The 21,612-nt window shown below is 35.6% G+C and overlaps 1 protein-coding gene across 5 annotated transcripts; it reads left to right on the plus strand.

Moving 5' to 3' along the window:
* Nucleotides 1-278: 278 nt before the first annotated feature.
* LOC105041638 (cyclin-T1-3) lies at nucleotides 279-17,203 on the plus strand. 5 transcript variants are annotated; one of them, XM_073254092.1, is made up of 10 exons: nucleotides 279-455; nucleotides 4,463-4,589; nucleotides 4,840-5,124; nucleotides 7,821-7,902; nucleotides 14,322-14,456; nucleotides 14,737-14,912; nucleotides 15,025-15,173; nucleotides 15,278-15,576; nucleotides 15,721-15,857; nucleotides 16,710-17,203. In XM_073254092.1, the coding sequence occupies exons 3-8, from the start codon at nucleotides 4,928-4,930 to the stop codon at nucleotides 15,472-15,474; spliced, it is 936 nt and encodes a 311-aa protein (XP_073110193.1). In that variant the 5' UTR covers nucleotides 279-455; nucleotides 4,463-4,589; nucleotides 4,840-4,927; the 3' UTR covers nucleotides 15,475-15,576; nucleotides 15,721-15,857; nucleotides 16,710-17,203. The 5 variants fall into 5 exon arrangements, with proteins under 5 accessions (XP_073110193.1, XP_073110192.1, XP_073110194.1 ...); XM_073254091.1 differs by lacking the exon at nucleotides 16,710-17,203 and having other exon boundaries at nucleotides 15,721-16,559; XM_073254093.1 differs by lacking the exon at nucleotides 16,710-17,203 and having other exon boundaries at nucleotides 4,463-4,585; nucleotides 15,721-16,559.
* Nucleotides 17,204-21,612: the final 4,409 nt, after the last annotated feature.

Consider the following 21,612-nt stretch of genomic DNA (forward strand, 5'->3'; position numbering starts at 1 on the left):
ATAGATGGACTCTAACACTAGCCAAATATCTTGGTCATGTTTCTTAATTTCTTAATCCAAAAAGCCAATGACACCAGTATGATTTCATAATCAAAAGTTAGCTAGCTTAGGCTCAAGCCCATGTCTCTTTTCTTTTTTTGAGTATAGGGTTGAGCCTACATCATGTAACCAACTCGGATGGCCTCTTCTTTTGGGTCGCGTTCAGGTTTGTCTATATTCGATCAGATCAAATCCAATATGTCGTCATCCGCACCCGCACTGAGATCTGACAACAAAAGCGGGAGAAACGGCAAGGGAAACAGGCTTCCTTCTCACTTTCTTCCCTCCTTCCATCTCCCTCCTTAGGATTTGAACTCTTCTTGATTTACCCCTGCTAATCACCTGTTCTCGATCTCTAGTCTCTACCGCCGTCCTTGCGTCCTCGACGAAGGGCTTTTCGCAGTGGAAGTCCAAAGGTTCTCTCTCTTCCCCCACCCCCCAAACTGTGCCTCCCTCCCTCCTAAATCCTTTTTGCGTGAATCTTTCTTACTTCTTTGGATCGAAAATGGAAATTCTTCTTCTTCTTTTGGTAAGATTTCGCGGTTCTTCTTGATTCGATCTCGGCGTAGGGTTAAGAATTTAATTTATGGGTTCTTGAGGGTTTTGGATCAAGGTGAAGATTTGGTTATGGGTTGCTGTGGATTTGATTTGAGCTCAGGAGTCTTCACTGGCCGAGGAATGATTGTTAGGGATTTCGGTTTTGGTTATTGGGCTCGTGGAATTTAGTTCTTGGGTGGGCTGCAAGGTTGAGTATTGGGTTTTTTTTGTGGGATTTCGCGTGGTTCACGTTTGAGGCCTTCGATTTGATTGGAATGTAGTCATTAGGATTTGGTTACAGGTTCAGACGATTCAGGTCTGAGGGCTGTCAGTTGGTTGTTTGATTAAGATATAGTTCTCAAGATTTGAATGTCGATTTCAAGGATTATGGTTTTAAGATTCTGTTTTGTGTGGGTGTACGTATCGGAGATTGGTTTTAGCATTCTTGAGTTGTTTCAATCTGATAGGGATGTAGATTTGAGACACTAGTATGAATCAAGAATTGAGCTGTCGAAAATTTGTAGTCACCTGTATTTGCTTCAGGAGATTTGACTGTTTTTGAAACAATCGTTGCGTTTGATAATACTTCCATATTGCTCACTGACAAACTTGCTTTGGAATTTTTATGCGTTTGTTCTTTTTCCCCCTCAAAACTTGATGGCATTTAGGAGATCTTTTGGAAATTTCACATTTGTAGACATGTCTTGCCTGATTGTATTTTTTTTTAAGGGAAAAAAAAAAGAAAGCTTAAGAGCTTAAACTTGACTCTAAATGAATCAGGTCAACTTGAAGACTCGATTGATTTTTCAATGAATACCATTCATTGATAATAGATTAGTAAATTCAAGATACAAAATTTTTGTTAGTAAATTCAAGATACCAAAGTAAGACATTTCATACCGACAGAAATTATGTGTTTTACATTGTTCATGTATAAATGCATGAAATATGTGTACAATTATGATTTAGCATAAATCATGGTTAAAGCTTGTTTGGCTTGAAATGTGTATCCATGTATAAATGCATGAAATATGTATGCATGTGTAAATGCATGTACTATGCATGCTTAGAAGCACCAATGCCTGCATATTCTGTATGAAAGTCAAAGCAAAAATTGGACTAAAGTTCAGCAAGAAAGATCTGTCTATTTGACACGCTATCAGCTATCTATCTTCACCTCAAACATATTCAACTAAATCAAATTGAAATCACTTGAATCCAAGATGCTATAAGCACGCTGGTAAGATGACAAAAATTAAGATAGGAAAGGGAGGGGATATGGTAGTTGAAAAATTTTGTGTGATAAGGACAGAGAGGGTGGGTTCACATGGTAGCATTGCTAGGAAAAATCACTAAGATGATGTTGGCAGGTTGCAGGCTTATATCATGAACTAAGAAAGAATCTCTAGGGTGAGAGAGGAGTCAATGTTGATGATTAAGGGCGGTGGTTTTTGCAGTCTGTTCTAGTGTGGTGCATCATGAGTACCAAGAGACATGCGCACCCCCCACCCCCAACAAAAAAAAATAGAGAGAGAAATGCATGGTATTCAATCTACTATTAGCTTGCATTTTCTTAATCCTTTTCATCATATTCCTAGATTTCTGAAAAACTATAGCCAAGATTATTGTGATTTGGAGTTAATTTAAAATTGGTAATGGTCATATGATTGATAACTTGTTTAAGTTGAGTAACTTGGATGGAGTTTCCCATTGACTAATTTAAGTTTTTCATTGACCAATTTATCCATATTCTAATGCTTTTCTAGATGAGTAAGTTATTTTTCTATGGGTAGTATTTACCCTTAAGATGGGAGGAAAATTTTACCCAACTAGAAGATGGGCAAGTCATTTTTCCATCAATCAGTTAATTTTTATTTTATTTATAAAATACCCCGAACCCTGATATTATATTATACCATAGTTTGTCATACCGCCTCATATCATCCGGTACAGGGTGTACCGTATCTTATCGGTCTCATATCATTACACTATCTTATATTGTACTGTACTGTGTATTAATACTGTAATAGGATGGTACTGATACAGGATCTAGTATCAAGATGATGAACTTTGTATTATAGACTTTTATAATATAACATATATAATATTATTATCATATATAATAATATCTACATATTTTTATAAATATATAGTGTATGTATGTGTGTGTGTGTGTATATAGAGGTAGACTTGGGTAAGGTCAACCAGATTTGGTTAGGTCAAAATTGGACAATGAGGATGCTACATCGATGATCCAAACCATTGGATGTGATTTATTACCTCAAAACTACTTACACACTAAAAATCATATAATTTGAAGATTCCTAGCTTATGTATCAAGTAATCAAGAAAAAATATTTAATTCAATTTTATTTAGGCTGTCTACTTTTTGACTACTTAATGCATAGACTAAAGATCTCCAAATCATATGATTTTTTGTGTGCAAGCAGTTTTGAAATAGTAAATTATGTTCAACGGCTTGGATTATTGATGTAGGACTTCTATTATAAAGTTTTGACCTAACTGGATCTGAGTTCAAATCTGATCGACTTGATTCTAACCCACCTCTCTCTCTCTATATATATATAGACAAAAAGTATTATGTGAAATATGAATCGATCTTAGTAACTTATCTGGGAAAATAGTAATGCAAAAGAACATAGGTAACATATAACATATTCCCGAGCCATTTTTTAATGCATAAAAGAATATGGACAAATTATGTTCTTATCTAAATGTTACCTAGAAAACACTTACCTAGGAAATGTAGATTCCTAAGTTTTTTACCCTCCAAAGAACGAGCTCTTAGTTTTATGTGAGTCCGTTGTTGGGTCTACTTCAATCTTTAGTCAAGTTTGAATTGTATTTTTCAATTTTAAAGGTGACTTAACAAGTTTTTGGAAATGGACCAGCCTGCCTTTTTCTTCATTCCTTGATTATTGTGCACAACCTAGATGCCCTATGTCTTTACAATAATGTAGCATGTGTGGTGTACATGTTTTGCTAAAAGTAAATTAATAAATATAGGAGAAATGGGATACAAGTATATTTTTCTGAATTTTAAATAATTATTTGAATAAAAATGATGATAAATGTTATGGGAATGATATGAATCTTTGATCTTGTGGTTAAAAGCACAATAATCAAATATTCAGTATAATTAAAAGCACAACAATCTTCAATCCTGTGGATGGTCAGACATGCCTCACCCATAGGCATGGTGGGAAACATAAATAATCAGATACGCCTCACACGTGAACACATTGAGGGAGTTCACGTGAAGTAGTATTATATATATTGCTGAAGTGTTCATAATTGGATTAGAATTAGGTTTCTTGTGAATGAGTAGGCTGCTAGTTAGGTGGTTGTTGCAGTTGCTTCTCTTCGAAAGGAAATTTCTTGCCTCTGTCATGTTTACCAACTGACAAATTCCATTTGGGGATCTTTCCATGAATTACTTAGAAGTAGTAAGCTATTGAAATTAATGATAATAGATGTTCATGAAATGCATTCGGTCAAATACAGTTCTAATGAGGAGAGCTTTGTTCTCATTCCGGTGTGCCAGAAAAGAGGAAAGACAAATGGGATTTTAACGGACTTTGTATTAAAAACAACAGTGGCACTAACCTAAAAAACATCTGGAGAATGTAGGCATCTGTTTGCATGCAAGTTAATGTGTAAATGCATTAATATAATGATTAAAGAATCCCATATCTATTTGCATAAATATGAATAGGCTATTGGTATGAACATCATTATGCCTCTCAGTTGACCCTTTTAGTGAGCAAGAAAATTCTGGTTGAAGCTGTTAAATCAAGTATGTGAGTGTTTTCCTGAGAAACTTACTTACCAGGCAATAAAAGTCTTTTGTTTTTTGGGCTAACAGGGAATAAAAGTCTTTTAATGGAGTGAGTACTGATAGTAAGTAAATGGCATAATGAGAAGCACTTCATGGTAGTCTTCGAAGAGCAACTAATCGTCTGTTAAATTGAAACTTGAGAACTCGAAGGCAGGTATTTGAATTTACTCTTATCCATTCTACCTTGACATTGATTATGTATGTATCCACAGATGTGAAGGCAGCTAGATACAGCTTACCATGAGGAGCATTTTGCTAAATAATTTCCTGAACTGTCATTTATTTTTAATGGTTCTAAATCACTGGATCTAATGATTGCAGGAAATATTTTTCCAATATTTTTAAATCTTATATACTATCATGGTATAAATGCTTTTGCTGGCCATCTTTTCTGTTTTATGCAGGAATTACCTCTTGTGTGATTGTACATTGCGATCTGTTAAAAAGAGAGTCCTGGAAGTTTTCTTATCAGGGGAATCTTCATATCATGAAATGGCACAAAGTGGACCATGCAATTTTTCTTATGTCAGGCTGGATGGCCATGAATGTAGGTCTATTCGATATTTTTTGCGGAAGGAAACTGAAGAAATGTCTCCTTCTTGGAGAGATGGCATTGATCTAAAGAAAGAGAGATCAGTTCATGCATCATATTGCAGATTTTTGCAGGAATTAGGCATGCGGCTGATAGTGTAAATCCTCTATTACATCTACTTCCGTTTTGCAAGTTGATGAGTTCCTCACCATAAATTACAAATTGTTGATCACCTTATGAACCTGATTACTTTTGCGCCCCGCACAATCCCTTATTTATTGTCCAACATTTTACTATCTAATGTCAGGAATTATCTTGACAAAAGTTTGAGCCTGACCATTTTTAGGAGCTGTAAGTAGGGACTTGATGTGCTTGAATGTTGAAAGATTTGATTGTTTATGTCTATGAACTTTTGTGTAGTCCAAAATTGTATAGCAAATTATGATAATTACCTCTGAACTCCTAGAATTGCAAAATACTGATTTAAGAATATGTCTTGTTTTATCATTGCTTCAGACTTAGCTGTTGAGGGATTCGAGCTCAATCTTGAACATACAATTTAGTTTTATCATTCTTTAGTCAGTATGGCTCCCCTTGAAGTTGATATCAGCCATGATGGAGTCTGGCACACGCATGGGTAGCAATTGTCCCATATCTATGAGCAATGGATTTAATTTCATACATTGCTTTCTATGCTACAAACCAGTCTTGTAAAAGATGTTTTTCTCCTCCTTCCTGAAGGACATTGATTGCTGTCGTGGGCGGTTAAAAATAAACCTAACTCAAACTTTATAGATAGGATGAGTTGGGATTGTATCCTCTGGGATCTAGAGCTGAGTTGTGATTGCAAAAGGAATAAAAGAGAAGATTTGTTGTTGCACAGAAAGAAAAGTAAACATAAAATAAGCTATCTAAAAGTTGGATAAAATAAAATAAAAAAATAAATATCTCGGAGGTTATAAGTTAATCTTGCATAAAACAGAGTTGTATTTCTTTAATGATATTAGATATTTGTAATTAGGCCTCGGATATAGCTTATTTCCGCTTGAGCACGATATGTATCCTTAGATCATGGCTCGTTCCTTCAAGCATAAGCTATTTTAAGGCTTTATCTCATAAGTAAAGAAGAAATAATAATAATAGATCAAAGCTAGAAAGCACCTGTCTTTTCTAGGCACGCCTCATATTCGTAGATCACGGTGCGTCTTCGGAAAGTACGAGGTATGCAACTCTTCTTTCCTCGGTACGTTCTGTATCCGTAGATCACGGCACGTCTTCGAAAAGTAAGGATTGTCCTAGTCTTAATCTAGAATGTAAGCATAAAATAAAGCGAGTAAAGAACTCATGATACTTTAATAATCAAAAGCATAATCTTTATTGCTGCATATCATAAAAGAAATATAAAGAAAGTTTAGAACATTAGAATCCGCTCTGCTTCGTTACAAGATCTCCTCTCTCCTTCTGAGACTGGTAGATTAGCCGCTCATAGGTTGCTCCCTTCTTTCTCTCCCTCCTTGTAAGGTTTTTGAAGGATTTCAGGATGATTCCCAAGGTGGAGGTATGGAGGTTTTTTTATAGGTGTTAGGAGGGGGGAGGTTTTATTCATTTGTCGATGTGGGACAATGAAAGGAATAAGGGCTAGGAGATGGATGTATGAGATTGAAGATCAAGAAAGGATAAGGCAATCAGGAAGAGGCTTTTTCAATCCAAACTCTTTCTCTAAAATTTGTCAAAAATAATTTTCTTTTCTTTTTCTTGAATCTCGAACGTCTGTTTGCTTGCTTTCCTTCGTTGCCGTGTACAACACCCAGCCATGTGCACCCGCCTACTTCTTTGCCTTCGTGTGTGTGCCCAAGCCGCACCCCAAGTCTCGGCTCCTGGTGCAGTGCCTAAGTCCTCGCGTTAGCGCACAAGGCCCACATTCAAAAGCACATCGCACGTCCTTCGTGGGTCCACACCGTGCACAAGCCTGTGGCCGCGTTCAGTCTCCACACAAGCCACACGCCTAGCACTCCCTCACGTAAAGGTTTCCTCTCTCACTTTTAAAAGCTATGGGTCCCACTCCCTTTAATTTTTTTAATTCATCTAAAATCTCCCTCATCTCGTCTTAAAATCTCATCTCATCTTTCAACTCTTCCAAAATCTCTTTAGCTTTTAATCTTGCGTGATCCGTGTCTAGCACACATCCGCTCCGCGTGCATTCTACATGGAGACCCCAAAATGAAGACTCAGGCTTGCACGTTACGGGCTTGTTAACTGCAAATAGATAAGGTTTTTGTAGATTGGAGTGTGATTAGTCCACAGTTCCTAAAATGATCATAAAAAGCATCAACTTCTAAATAATAGAGAATAATTATCAAGGATTTTAATGCTTTTTATGTTACATTAATGTATTGATCAGACATTGACTAGATTGATTAAATATTCTCATCTGAATCCAATATAGATAGCAATAGTTGATTGAATGTGGTCATTTGAAAGTTAAACATTCTATTAACCTGGCTAAGCTAGGCTTTCAAAATTAGTCTACATACAATATCTTTGTCTTACCATTGAGTTATGGGAATATCAGCCATCTATGGAATTGTTACTGTTATGATATGCTTATTTCATATTTTTTGTGGATTTTTTTGGTAGTATTTGAGTTGAATAATCAACAATATTTTTTGTTATATCATTCAACATTTAGAATGCAATCTGTTTGTCGTATGCTTCTAATCTCGCATTATCATATTAGTACTTGATTTCAAATCTTTAACTATAGTTTTTCAAACTAGCTTGTCTGTAAACACCACCAAATTTTATCTGATTATGGTTGCATGGGTAACTTATTAAATTTTACATGTATTGCAGACCTCAGACAACAATTGCGGTTGCAATGTTATTTTGTCATCGGTTTTTCCTTCAACAGTTCCATGCCAAGAATGATATGAATGTAACAATTTTGTTTTGACTCTCTCTCTCTCTTTCTCTGATTTTTAGCAACTGTATTTGGCCATATCATAGAATTTTTTAGTTTTATATTATGGTTGGGGATTAGACTAGTTATCTGATGCAGATGCTTGAAAATTGTGTAGAATGGGGGTTATGCATCTTAAATATGTTAGGATGGTCCCATATTGTTGCTTGTTTTGCCCATCTGTTCTTTATGATTTAACTTTCCTGTCATTAGTTAGGAAAGAAGGTAAGTTGATCTCTGAGTCTGAGATTAGCTATTTATTCTTTTTCTGTCTTATTATGTTTTTTCCCCTATCATCTGTTAATAATTGAAAATTGCTTATGTAGAAAAATGCTTGACGTTCTTCAACTTTACATGGCATTGACAAGGGTCATCATACAACTTTTTGACATGGTTAAAAGTTGAGATTTCATTTGAGGGAGACCTAGCTATTGAAATCATAGTTCCCCATCTTTTTACCACCAAAGACTTAATGTCTCATTATCTCATATTTTTACTGAAGTTTTTGGCATCATGACATAATTATTGTGGTACCAAGCTGTCATTCTACTTGAAGAGTTGGTAAAAGATATCTAATTGAAACTAGAGCTGTTTGATGATGTGGAGAGATGTTTGTTTGCATGTTTTGTCAGAGTCATATGACTTTAAGATTCGAGTCAAAACTTTTCAAGACAACAATAACCCCTATTGTTTTATGGGTTGTATTTTGGTCATTTAAGAGTGATGGAGGAAGAGGGGAAATAAGATTGACTAGCAATAGTGAGACTAGGATTTAAGATACAAAAAGAAAAGAATAAAACCATAAGAATGGAGAATGAGGAGGTACACAGGCTACCCTGATCCATCTAATTCATCTTCATTTTTAATTTTATAATACTGGTTGATCCCGGTGCTCCATGTATATAACTCAGTAGCTCCTGAACTATGTATATAACTTAGTAGCTCCTGAAAAACCCTATATTATCATGACCGTAGTTTCTCAAAAGTATGACTAGACTCTAATTTGATATTTGGCTTTGCCCTTACATTGATCTGAATCATAAATTCATTTTTTTTTAAAGAAAAGAGCTTGTCCTTTATCCATCATAATCTAGATTATTTGAAGGTTATCTGAGGTTCACCGTCTCGAAGAATGCCATGTTATTGTCATAAAGTCTACCAGTTATGATCATAATTTCTCAAATTAGTTATTTTAAGGCAGCACTTTGCATAGGCACCAGAAATGAGGATGTGTGGACAGAAGGCGTAGAATGACCTAATAGAAGTTTTTAAAGGTGTCACCACAGATGCTTTTTCTTTGAAAGAGCAATAATCCCTCTTGTTCTATGGTAGAGATTTAATTATAGATATGTAGCTAGACATGGGCACTGGGCCGTGCTTGGCTCGGCCCGGCCTGGCCTAAGCCCATCGGGCTAGGGTCTAAATGGGCCGTGCCAAGCATGGCCCGTTTATCCCGAACCCTGGCCTGGCATGCCCTAGGCTTGGGGTCTGGCAGGCCGTGCCAAGCACGGCTTGTGGCCTGTCAAGCCCACCGGCCTGATGGGCGGCACGCGGGCCTGATGGGCGGTCCTTTTTATTTTTTTTAAAAAACAGCCAAACGGACAATGCCAGGCACAGCCCGTTTAGTGTCGTTACGGGCAGTGTCAGGCACAGAGTTACGTGCAGTGCCAGGCACAGGCCGTTTTTTGCCGTTATGGGCTGTGCCAGGCACGTCCCATAATGGCGAATTTTTTTTTTCGATTTTTTGGGTTGGGTAACAACTAATTTTGGGGGTTTTACCATTTTAACCCTCCTAACAGCTATAAAACAGCTAATTTGGGAAAATAAAAATATTAGGATTCCTATAAATACCTCCCTTATCTTCTATTTTCACCACACCAAATCAATTCTTCTCTCTTTCTCTACTACTTTTTCTCTTCTAGCAATATTTAACAAATATTCAATATTTAGCAATTAGCAAGTGTTCAGGTGCTGCACAAGAGGAGGATTAGTTCTTGTTGAGATCCTGAGGAGCACAAGAGGAAGCTCACAAATCTTCGGCTCTCCGTCTACCTCTACTCAATTTCTCCATTTGCTATTTTGGTTAATTTTTATTATTTGCATAACTCATATTTAGACATGGCATCTTTTGATGAGAGTCATTTTGGCATTCTTTTGATTTCTGAGAGAGAAGAAATTGCTGTTCCAGCTTTTTCTGCAATCAATATCGAAGGTCAAGGCTCTGTCTCTTCTTCTCGTAAGAGGATTAGTACTGTATGGAATGATTTTGAAAGAGTCATAGTAGATGAAGTTTTAAAAGCAAAATATAAAAAATATACCAAATTATATAGTGGTGCTAGTAGTGGGGGAACTGGCCATTTGAAAAGATATCAAGAGAGCCATATGACGAGTGATGCTCGTCTTCAAAGCACTCTTAATACACAAGGAGATAATCTTGTAGGTAATTTTATATATAATCATAAAAATCAAAAGAAAGCACTGGTAAAATGGATAGTTAAGAATGAATTATCTTTTAGCTTATGTGAGTTTTTTAATTTTGAAGAGTATGTTCCATTAGCCCTACAACTTGCTTATAAAAGAACTAGTAGGCGCATATTTAGAAGAGTAGTTACGACTAATTTTTTAGCAATGAAACAAAATTTAATTGGAACTCGCTCTGTCCTAAATTCAAAAGTATCATTAACTTCTGATATTTGGACAGCATCTGTTAGTAGTTATTATTTTATTGCTATTAATGCTCATTATATTGATAATAGTTGGCTATTAAATAAACGTATTCTTGCTTTTCATGTTTTTGATTTTTCACATTCTGGGCAACAAATTTCTAATACTATTTATCAAACTGCATGTTCATATAGTATTAATGATAAAATTATGTCTATTATTTTTGATAATGCATCTAATAATAATTCTGTTATTATATTATTGAAGGACTCATTGCATCCCATTTTAAATTAAAATTGATTACATATGAGATGTGCATGTCATATTTTAAATCTCTCTGTCCAATCTAGTATGGGTATAGTTCAGGATATTATTGTAAAAATTAGAAATATATTTTTTTTATTCATACTTCAAGAGTAAGACTTCAAGAATTTAAGCAAATGTGTATAGATCGTGGTAGACATTTTAAAAAATTTAAATTTGATATAGTTATTTATTGGAACTCAACATATACTATGATACATGATGCATATCCATATAAAAATTTATTAAGTGCATATATTAATGATCGTGGATTAGATTTAACATTGACTGAAAATGATTGGAACAAAGGTAAAATTTTAGAAGAATTTTTGATTAGTTGTTATAATGCCATTGATATTCTTTCTGGTGTCTATTATCCAATCTCGTGTTCAGTTTTACAACAAGCATATCTTATTAGCCAAAAATTTTCACAATATAGATATGATGATATTTTAGAGCCTATTATTTATGAAATGGAATCTAAATGGAATGAGTATTGGGACAGGATATGTCCTATGCATAACTTAGCTATTATATTTGATCCACATGTTAAATTAAATGGTGTATTAATTTTACTTGATGCATATTATGAAAATATGAATCAAGATCCCGAATCTGCTAAGGCTGAGGTAAACCAACTCCTTCATGTTATTTATGCTTTATATGATGAAAAGGTTCGTGGATCTAGTGCTTCTCGTTCACAAACTTCCGTCTCTTCTTCTAATACTTCTCGTTCATCATCTGTTTTTTCATTCATTGCATATAGGAGACATACACATGCTTCTTCAAGTTTATTTGCATCTTTATCTTTAAGTAGTGAATTTGAATTTTATTTACGAAATGATCTTCAATCTACAAATGATGAAAATCAAATAGAGAATCTTGATGTGTTAGTGTGATGGAAAAGTGTTAAAAATCGATATTCTGTAATGTCCATCATTGCATGTGATATCTTAGTTGTGTCGATGTCCACGGTAGTATCGGAATCTGTTTTAGTGCAGGTCGATGTGTTCTGGATGAAAAGAATAATAGGATGACTGACGAGATAATTGAGATGCTGCTCTTCTTCAAATATTGGTTGGATGCCGAGGCGATACTTCAAGATAAAGATAGACATGATACAACATTTGACGATGACGACAACACAAATACAACCGACGCATGATGATCAGCAAGATTTTCAATTATTAATTTCTTATATGCGTAACTTTTTAGTTTTTATTTTTTAATTATTGAGGTGAGTTACTTCTATTTCTTCTCTCTCCCTCATTGTATTCTAGAGGTCAGACTTAGCCCCCCTCCCTCCCTTGTATCATTTTGATTGTTATTAATATATCGGTAGGGGTTGATGCCAAACCCCCCACCATTACAAGATGGTTTTTTATCTTTATAAAAAAAAAATCCAACATTTATATTTAATTTTACTCCTTAACCCTTTTCTAATTTATTAAAAAAATATATTTTTTAAATTCAAAAAAAAAAAGGCCGGACTAGCATGCGGGTCGTGCTGTGCCTGGACCGGACCTAGACCGTGTCAGGCCTGCGGGCCGGGCCATGCCTGGCACGAGCTGTGCCATGCCTGGGCCACAGGCCGCAAACCTTCAGCCCAGCCCGGCCCCCTTTAATGGGCCGTGCCGAGCATGGCCCGTTACTGTAGCAGTCGGGCCGGCCCGATTCATGCCAGGCCGGGCTGTGTAATGGGCAGCTCGGTCCATTGCCCATGTCTGTATGTAGCTCCTGATGCAAAATCTAATATAGTCTGCTAATATGATTGCTCTGTATATGGCTCTCCAGAGGAAAATGGAATGATTGCCAAACTCCTTGAACATTTGGAAAATCTACTTTCGACACCTCTTCTTTCCACCCCTTGGCAAATTCAAAATCATATATTCACCGGGTCCAGCAGGGTTAGTGTTGCCTGACTTGACATGTTGTAGACTCTTTTACCCTCATCATTATCAACCTTTTCAGGATTGCATACACCATCCTCACCATCATTGGTATCCTCTTTATGGAGTTTTTTTTTTCTCTTGCTCTGAAAGTCATCTACATGGGTTTTAATGGGGCCTTTATTCTCATAAGGGCTGTTGTGATGGGATGTTCTGCAAGGTATTATGTCATCCTCTACATGTTTTTTTGCTCCCTTCTATCTGCACATATTCAGCATCTTCTTCCAAGCTGTCTTGCATGGCCTTGGCCACTAAGTTTACAGGTTCTTTATGGAGATTATCTTCTCTTGCTGTGTTGAGAGTCACATTTGCTTTTGGTTAGGTCAGGTGATTCAGAGATCCTTCCTTTTTGTTCAAAGGGCAAGGTGGGTTGGTGTGGGATGGTGAAATCTGTTCTTTAAATCTTGTTGGACTACAGTTTCCAAATCTAATAAATGTGATAATGTTCATACTACAACTGCTATTGTACCCTCAAAAAAAAAAAAAAAAAAAAAAAAAAAAAAAAAAAAAATATATATATATATATATATATATATATATATATATATATAAACTGCAGCTGCTTTTGGTTTCTGCTGCAGACTTCTTTCCACCACTGCTTCTTGAGGGAAGGCCTCGGTATCGCTTCCTTCTGTTATTATATGCTTTACATAAGTATCATTGTCCTGTGGCCAATTATCTGGTTCCTGAGAAGTCCCTTTTTACCTGCTTAGGATTTGAGCCGTTACAGAGTTGGCCATTGGGCTCTCTGAGTTCCCCTGGCCTTGACCCACCCCTGGTCAACCTGGCTCAGATTGGCCAAGTTTGCAATTAGAGATGGAAGGAAGGGACATACTAGTCCACTGAATAAATGCAGCATTCAGTACTGATTTGATATATTTGACAAAGTGATTATCTATCCATGTTCGAGCCAAATTGTCTGTGTTTTCTGAGTTTTCCGTAGATGCTCTCTTCCATTTATCTTCAGGTGCTGATTATCACCATACCGTCTTGAAGTAGCACTTATGCTTTTTTTCCATTAGGTCAAACTAATATGCACTGTCAAATATATAGCGCTTTTAAGTTTGTAAATGTTGCTTTTGTTCATTTGACTGCATACATATTCTGTTCCTACTGTGCTGCATCCTCTTCCATGTGTCTCTGGATTATGATGTAGAGGACTTCCTTCTCAATGATTTGATGCATATTTTAGCTTTAATGGCATTGACCTATATTATTGCTGTCAAGTTGAACTGATATTAAGCAGTGCCCCTCATTGTCCCTCCTTATGATGTAACTTTTCTGCTGGAATTTCTGGTGATTTTTGTTGTAATGCCTTGTGTTATTATTTTTAGTACCTTTTTGCCATTGTTTTTCTCTCGCTGCTTGCTGCAATGATTGACAATCAAAACTAGAATATATATTTTTTAACCATTCGTCCATGCAAACTGCTGTACCTGATGGTCCATATCCTTTGACTCAATTATACACCTTCTGCAGACTATAGCAACAGCCTGCATGTTGGTTGCAGCAAAAGTTATGGAATCTTTTCACCTATTGAGGCATATCATTCCTGTTGCCTATGAAATCATCCATAAAGATGATTGTTTGGCTTCACAGAAAATCAAGCAGAAGGTACCTCAGAGTTTTGTCATGATTTATGAGATGTGTTCAATTTATTAGGATTTATGCGAATCCTGAACAAAGAATACCAAGGGAAGTACTAAAAGAGGATACGAATCCATTGTTCTTTTTGGGTTTTATTTTTTCAGCAGTTATAGCGCATGGATCATATTAACTCAATGTATTCCTAGAATCATTGCTTCTAATTTGGTTCCTTTTGTTATTGTTTTCCTTGGAATAACATTTATTCTGATATGCTTCTTCACTCAGCTGCAATCTGTCTTGTCTGCAGGAAGCATATCAGCAGCAAATGCCACTCATTCTGCTTGCGGAGAGCGTTGTTCTTGTTACACTTGCATTTAATTTTTCAGTGGACCTTCCTTATACACCTCTGGGTGAAGCAATAAATAAAGTCGAGGGTTCAGATAAAATTTTTAGACAAGCTGCGTGGAATTTTGTGAATGATGCGTATGCCACACCTCCTTTTATTTTCTATCCTTGCTCTAGTTGTTAAATTTGAACCGGGTAAATTTTCCTTAATACCTTTCATCACTTCACACAATTCAAAAGAGGTATGCAGGCTGCAAACATCACGTTGCCTGCAGTACGACCACCAGTACATAGCGGGGGGTGCCTTCCTTCTTGCTGCTAAGTTTGCTAAAGCGAAGCTCCCATCTGAGGGCGAGTTCTGGTTGCGACAATTTAATATCACTCCACAGCAGTTGAAAGGTTAACTTGCTATTAGCTTCCTTCCCAACAGACACATGCAAACACATATCACCTTCGTTCTAGTGACCACACACATTCATACAATTTTCATTTCTTTCTTGCAGAAATTACCCATCAAATGATGGAGATGTATGATGTAAGGGATCCTCCTGAGATTGCATGTGAAGGAAGCTCGAGAAGTAGGCATGATCCTCCTACAACAAGTAGTCAAACTGTAGGTGCGAACTTGGTATTGGGCAGTGAACATTCTCAAGCAGTCGGGTTGGCTGATGCTGAAACTCATTCTCCACTGCCTGCTTAGGAGCGGATTGCCTGATGCATAGCAAGCAGATTGAATCATAGAGAAGCATATTAGAATAAATATAAGGATCGTTGCAGACAAGAGTTAGATCCGTCACGTGAGGTATTGTCCGCTCTGATTCATGTGCTTCACGATTTTGTCTTTTAAAAAATGCTTCATGTGGAAAAGATTTTTTTCTCCTTATAAGCGCGAATCCTTTTTGATTTACAACTGATGTGGGAGTATTGGTGTCCTCCACATTATTAGGATATCATAACAGAGCTCCTCAGTTAAAGAGGACTCCGATGTGTACAGTCCGAGGAGTTCCACAGTCAGTCAAGACGGACCTCGATTCTTTCCTGGGGCGCCATAGTTGCGGACAAGGGTTCGATCCGTCACGTGAGGTATTGTCTGTTCTGACTCATAGGCTTCACGATTTTGTCTTTTAAAAGATATTTTACGTGGGAAGGATTTTTCTCTCTTTATAAGCGCGAGTTTTTCTTGACTCACAATCGATGTGGGACTATTGGTGCCCTTCACATTATTAGAACCACAATAAGGACAATAAATGCGATGGATAGCATTGAGGTGCATATACTCCAGCTTGAAACAACACGATATAACGAAGCTTGATGATGCAAAATGTGGTGTTGGTTCCAGTGTAAAGTGGGGAAGATAGTGGGAAAAAATTGATTTCATGCGGTTGGATTTGTGTGGCATTTTCATTTCAGCTAGAACAATTTTCCTCAAGGGGGCATCGTCCAGGTAATCGACATCACGTGAAGGTAAAGGAAAGGTAACCCGTGTTTGATCTGGTAGCTAAGACAATACAAATATCGAAGAAACAATGTTTTTCATGTCTCAGCTTGAAGTTGATCCCAATCAACTCCAAACAGACTCGACTATTTTCCACTGCTTGGGTAATAAAAAAATTTGCAATTGGTTCGCCATTGCGTCCTGTGAGTGTGGTGGAATTTGTCGTATTGTTTCATATAGAACTTCTGCATATGATCTGAGCGTGTTTGATGTATGTTGTGAATTCCTAAACTTTTTTCCTAAAAAATATTGAAGTTACAAAATTTTATGCTAGCAGCTGTCTGAGAAATTTTTATATACATTTGGAAATTCAGAAAAACACTTCAAAGCATTGAAATGGAAAGTCTGTGGCCTAAATATATGATTCTTCAAGGTTTCTTCCCGTCTTCTATTTAACGTTTTCTTTAGATCGATCTTTTACCGAACCTCCTCCTACGCAGATTTTAAAATTCTTCTTAACAAGAGAAAGAGTAATCACAGTCTGGAGCATCACCGCAATTTTTGTCTCCCTGTTGATACAAACCGTACATTCTTGCAAGTGTCGTATGAGAACAGGCATGAGCGCAGGGTGACCGACACCGTGACAGGTAAGTTTCGTTGTCCTATGCCAGCCGGGCTTTTCCTAGTTCGCTCGTTCAGTTTGTGTGTTTGCAGCTTCGTCGAGTCTAGCTTGGGTGGGAACGGACCATTCAGGCCGTGGCCCAAACGAACCTGTTTCTTTGGGTTCGTTGCTTTTAAACCCGTCTCCAATTTTATATTCTGTATAGATATGCGCCTTACGTAAATGGACTGCTGTGGCAAAAGCATGTCCGCGGCAAATTATTGTCAAATTTCTCGGAGTCGCAACCTATGGTGGTGCGGGATGAGTTAGCGAGCATAGAGGACGATCTCTTCTTGTTGCAGGTTGCACTCCATTTGGATTGTATCAATCATTTTTTTCACAAAATCTGTTATAACGCAGAATTTTATCTAAAAAAATTAGTTAAAAAATATTATTTAAAATTTTTGATCTTGTATCAGTATTTAAAATCTTTTTAATAAATAATTGATATATAATTAAATACATATATCTATATAGATCCTCACAATATCAATTGTTGAATCATATTTTATATAAAACTCATCCTTTGTGATTTGTACTATGTATGGAAGGTAGATTCTTGTTGCACTTTGAAAGTGATGCAAAGAGCAATCCGATGCCCACGGCAAATTTAAGCATTCGAAAAAAATTATTTATAAAAGTCTTTTACAAAGAATTTTGCCTCATGAAAATATTTTTTCTAAGAAGCTGATTTTTGAATATATACTACTTGCAAAAGTGGTTTTTGCCTATTTAATTGATCATAGAAAATTGACATTGAAAACATACTTTTCAAATTGACTTGTATTTGGTTGAGTATTTATTTTTCTGAAAAAATTATATAAAATATTTTTATGTCCTTAATAAAATAATTCAAGAAAAAAAATATCACATGCATAATTTTTAGAATTAGATACATGGAAGGAATACCAAGACATGGAGGTTTTGAATGTTCAACACCAAAAACATTAGAATATATTTTTAATAGCTATTTAAATATTTTTAACTATTAAAATTATCATAATTCACAATATATTTGGATATTTGTCTTAATATTAAAATTACCGCAATTCATAACATATTTTTAATAGTTATTTTTAAGTACTTTAAATCCAAAAGTATTTAAAAATATTTAAAAATAACCATTAAAATTATTTATTTACTAGTTAAAGAACTTCTTTATATTGTGATAATTTTAATAGTCATTAATATACTTTTATGTTAAGATTTCCACAACTTTATATTGTGGTGGCTTTTAATATTATATTTTTAATAGTTTAAGATTAACTATTAAAAGCAGCTATTAAGAAAATTATGATGCATTAAGGGTATTTTTGAAAAAAAGATATATATATCATGATCCTCATGGGAAAATGGTTTTTTCAAATCCCATATGAATTTTTCTTTCTCATGCAATATAAAAAAAAACTTATACATATAGTAAAGCTACTTTCTTATTTCTTCTTTGAAAATTTCAATCAAACATGTGGTTTTTTTTAAATTTTCTGTTCACTATACTCCCTCCCCCCCTTCCCCCTCCTTTTTCTGCGAATCAAAGGAATGGGAATGCATGACCTCCATTCTAGCCATTTAGTTGGAAGAAGTTTTATTTTGATTTTGATTCTACGAAAGAATAGAAATGCTTTGATCCTTTGGAAACCCAATTCTAAATTGTTCTTAGTGTTTAAATGTCATTTTGATTTTGATTCCAATCATTAACCAGACATATCAGGAAATATGGTCATTCCAATCTATTCTAATTTTACTGTAAACCAAATATATCTAAGAGTATTGCTCTGCTCATTGACATTAGTAACTTTCTTCATATACTTAATCCTAGTGATTAAAGGACAAATAGATATTTGATATATTAGCTGATTTAGTAGGTTAATAATTAAAAAAAAAGGATAAACTTTGGTTGGAGTTTACATGGCGAAGGAACCTTTTTATTTATTTATTTATTTTTTTTTACGATAAACACGGGAGAACTCTCTGGCTTGTTGATGAATGGCGATTTCCTAGGTATCAAAGCAGTGGAGATGACCATCTAGACATACAAGGCATGGTTAATGTAGCAGGTCCCTTGTCACGGCTCTTGAAAATGTGCGCTTGAATGATGGCGTAATAGGCATGTTGACATAGATGGGTTTTTTTGGTAAACAGACATAGATGGGTTGGAACAACCAACCAGTGGGTAATATCACTGGCGAGCGAGCGATAGCTTGAGGAAGTTATTGAAAATAAGCTAAAATCATCATTGTTAGAGATCTCCATATTTAATATAAGAAATCTTGTATTATGCATACGGATGCCACGGAGAGTGCAGTGGGAAGGGACAACACATTACCCTGTGCTTTTTATGCAATTTTAAGAGAGTGGAGATCCAATTTGCCCTTCAATTTGCGACCAACGAGCTAGTCAACCATATCCTTTGGTAGGGGAGGTTTGACCTCTCCTGCAAATTGCTATTGCACGCTGGAAGCGACCTTGAGATCTGAAATACTGTGAAGTTTAATATCCTAATTATCCTACCCCCGAAGGGATCCTTGCAATGAAAGCTTATCAAAGATATTATAATTTCACATTGAAGGCAATTTGCTTATGCTTATGTACTTTCAATTGAAGCAAAATGAAGAACAAAAATGGATTTGAGATGAGATGAACAAAGGAGATTAGAGATGGTTTAATAAATGTCTCAGGTTTTCTTTCAAATTATGTCAATGATTTAACAAAATCTCATTTTGCGCTCGAATTTGACCCATTTTCTTTCTCATAATAACCACACTTTGGCTAGTGGAGGATTTGGCACCGTGCATGCCACACGTATTGAACTATCCCTACAAGGAGAACAAATCTTCTTTTACTAAAAAAATATATTTTTGATGGAATATAACATTATAATAGGTGAAGACTAATGAAATATAATATTTTAATTTATAATAGAGTTTGTAAAATTTTGTTTTTACAAATATTTTCCTTAGAAGCTATAGTCCATTTTTTATGAAATATCTTGCTAACAAAGCCAGTCCAAAAACGCTAAATTTGGGTTCAAGCCACAATTTCAGGAGTGGAGTTGGGGTTTCTGATGAAGGCTACCCTTCCTTTGTGGCTTAATATGTAGGTCGCTCTTTGCTAAAAATGTGTTATTTTTATGAAGTTAAAATTTGTAGATATTACGATATAAATATAATGAGATGTCACGTTAACGGCAAGAGGTCTTGCATGAGATCCACTGATCTAGCAGCCAGGTTGGATCCTTCAGCGCACGTTCGCGGCACTCGACCAACTTTGGGTCATTTCCCCTTCAACCATTCATTATTGTTCCTAGGGGTATAAATAACCCTCTCATCTTTCCAAGAAACTATCATTTTTTTTTTTTTTTGGTGAAAGTCATCATTACTTCGTAGATATCAGTAAAAGTTTACGTAGATATGAATCGAGCTATATATTTTATTAAACTTGGTCATGTGATAGCTGTTAATTAATACTAACGGGAAGGGTTGCTCGCTGAAGTCCATGCATAGATTGCAGACTGCGGAAGACAAGGGTCCGAGTCCCAAAGCTTGATGCATTTTAATAAATGCCTAACATTGGAAATTATAGTTCCAATCCCCGGTTGGCTGAGACGTCCGAGATGACTCGTTGAATTACGACTCAAGTAATTCAACAACTCTCAACCAAGTAATGACTCAAAACGTCATTTTTCTTTTTTTTTTTTTTTTTTTGGGACTAGTAAACTAACTTACATCAAACTAAAGTATCGTGCTTTTAAAAAATGATTGTAACATGGTTTTGCACAAAAAAAAAAAAAAAAAAAAAAAAAAGATTTTTTTGATGCTTTTGTTACAAAAAAACAGTTATATATTGCCACAGTTTTTATTGTTAAAATGATTGTAACGTGCTTTCATACAATAAAAAAAAAATTTGCAGCATGCGTTGAGTCCATTTGTTATCTTAGTATCCTAATTTATATCATTATATTTTTGTTCTATCCATATATACACTATAAAAAGCCTGCTAAAATCAATCTATTTCAATTAGTAAGTCAACAATGTAATGCATTCGTTTCTTTTCTATCACCATTTAAATTTTTTCAAGTTTCTTTCAATGAACAGTTTATAGTAGATTTTGAAGCTTTTAGATTTAGAAAATAAATATCATGGGGGAGTTATATTAACAGTTTAAAGCTCTATTCAAATATTGACATATCATTTAAACTAACAACATCATTAATTGAGGAGATGATTCTTTTAGATATTCTATTAATTTTTATTTTTATTTGCCAGTTAGTAGCACGGTCACGCTCTTAGCTACTTTAAAAGGTAACGAAATTAAACAAGTCTATTTTTTTGGTGAATCAAGGTAATACATATTGCCTTATTTGAAACAGTCAAAATAATCCAATTCTTTGGCAGCAAAATATAAATTAAACCTAATATCTACAAATGGAATTTTATTGCAAGTTCTTTGTGGCCCTAAAAGTATGTCACAAACTATTTCATCAATTGCAAAATAAGAATTTATACATGAGTTGCACTGCATGGTTTTAGCAACCTTAGGACAGACAAATCATACTCGACGCGGTTCAAATCGCCCCGAGTCTCAACCCGGTTCAACTCGTTTCTAGAACACATCAAACGATCCCGTCCCGCGTCCAATCCCGGCCACTCCGCTGCGTACGCCCTCCCGAAAAAGCGAATGTCGCCTGATACGGTAATTACACCTCGACTCGCCACCGGTCACGTCCATCCACGTGATTCCCC

Source organism: Elaeis guineensis, chromosome 3, assembly GCF_000442705.2.
Source record: "Elaeis guineensis isolate ETL-2024a chromosome 3, EG11, whole genome shotgun sequence".
Lineage (NCBI taxonomy): Eukaryota > Viridiplantae > Streptophyta > Magnoliopsida > Arecales > Arecaceae > Elaeis > Elaeis guineensis.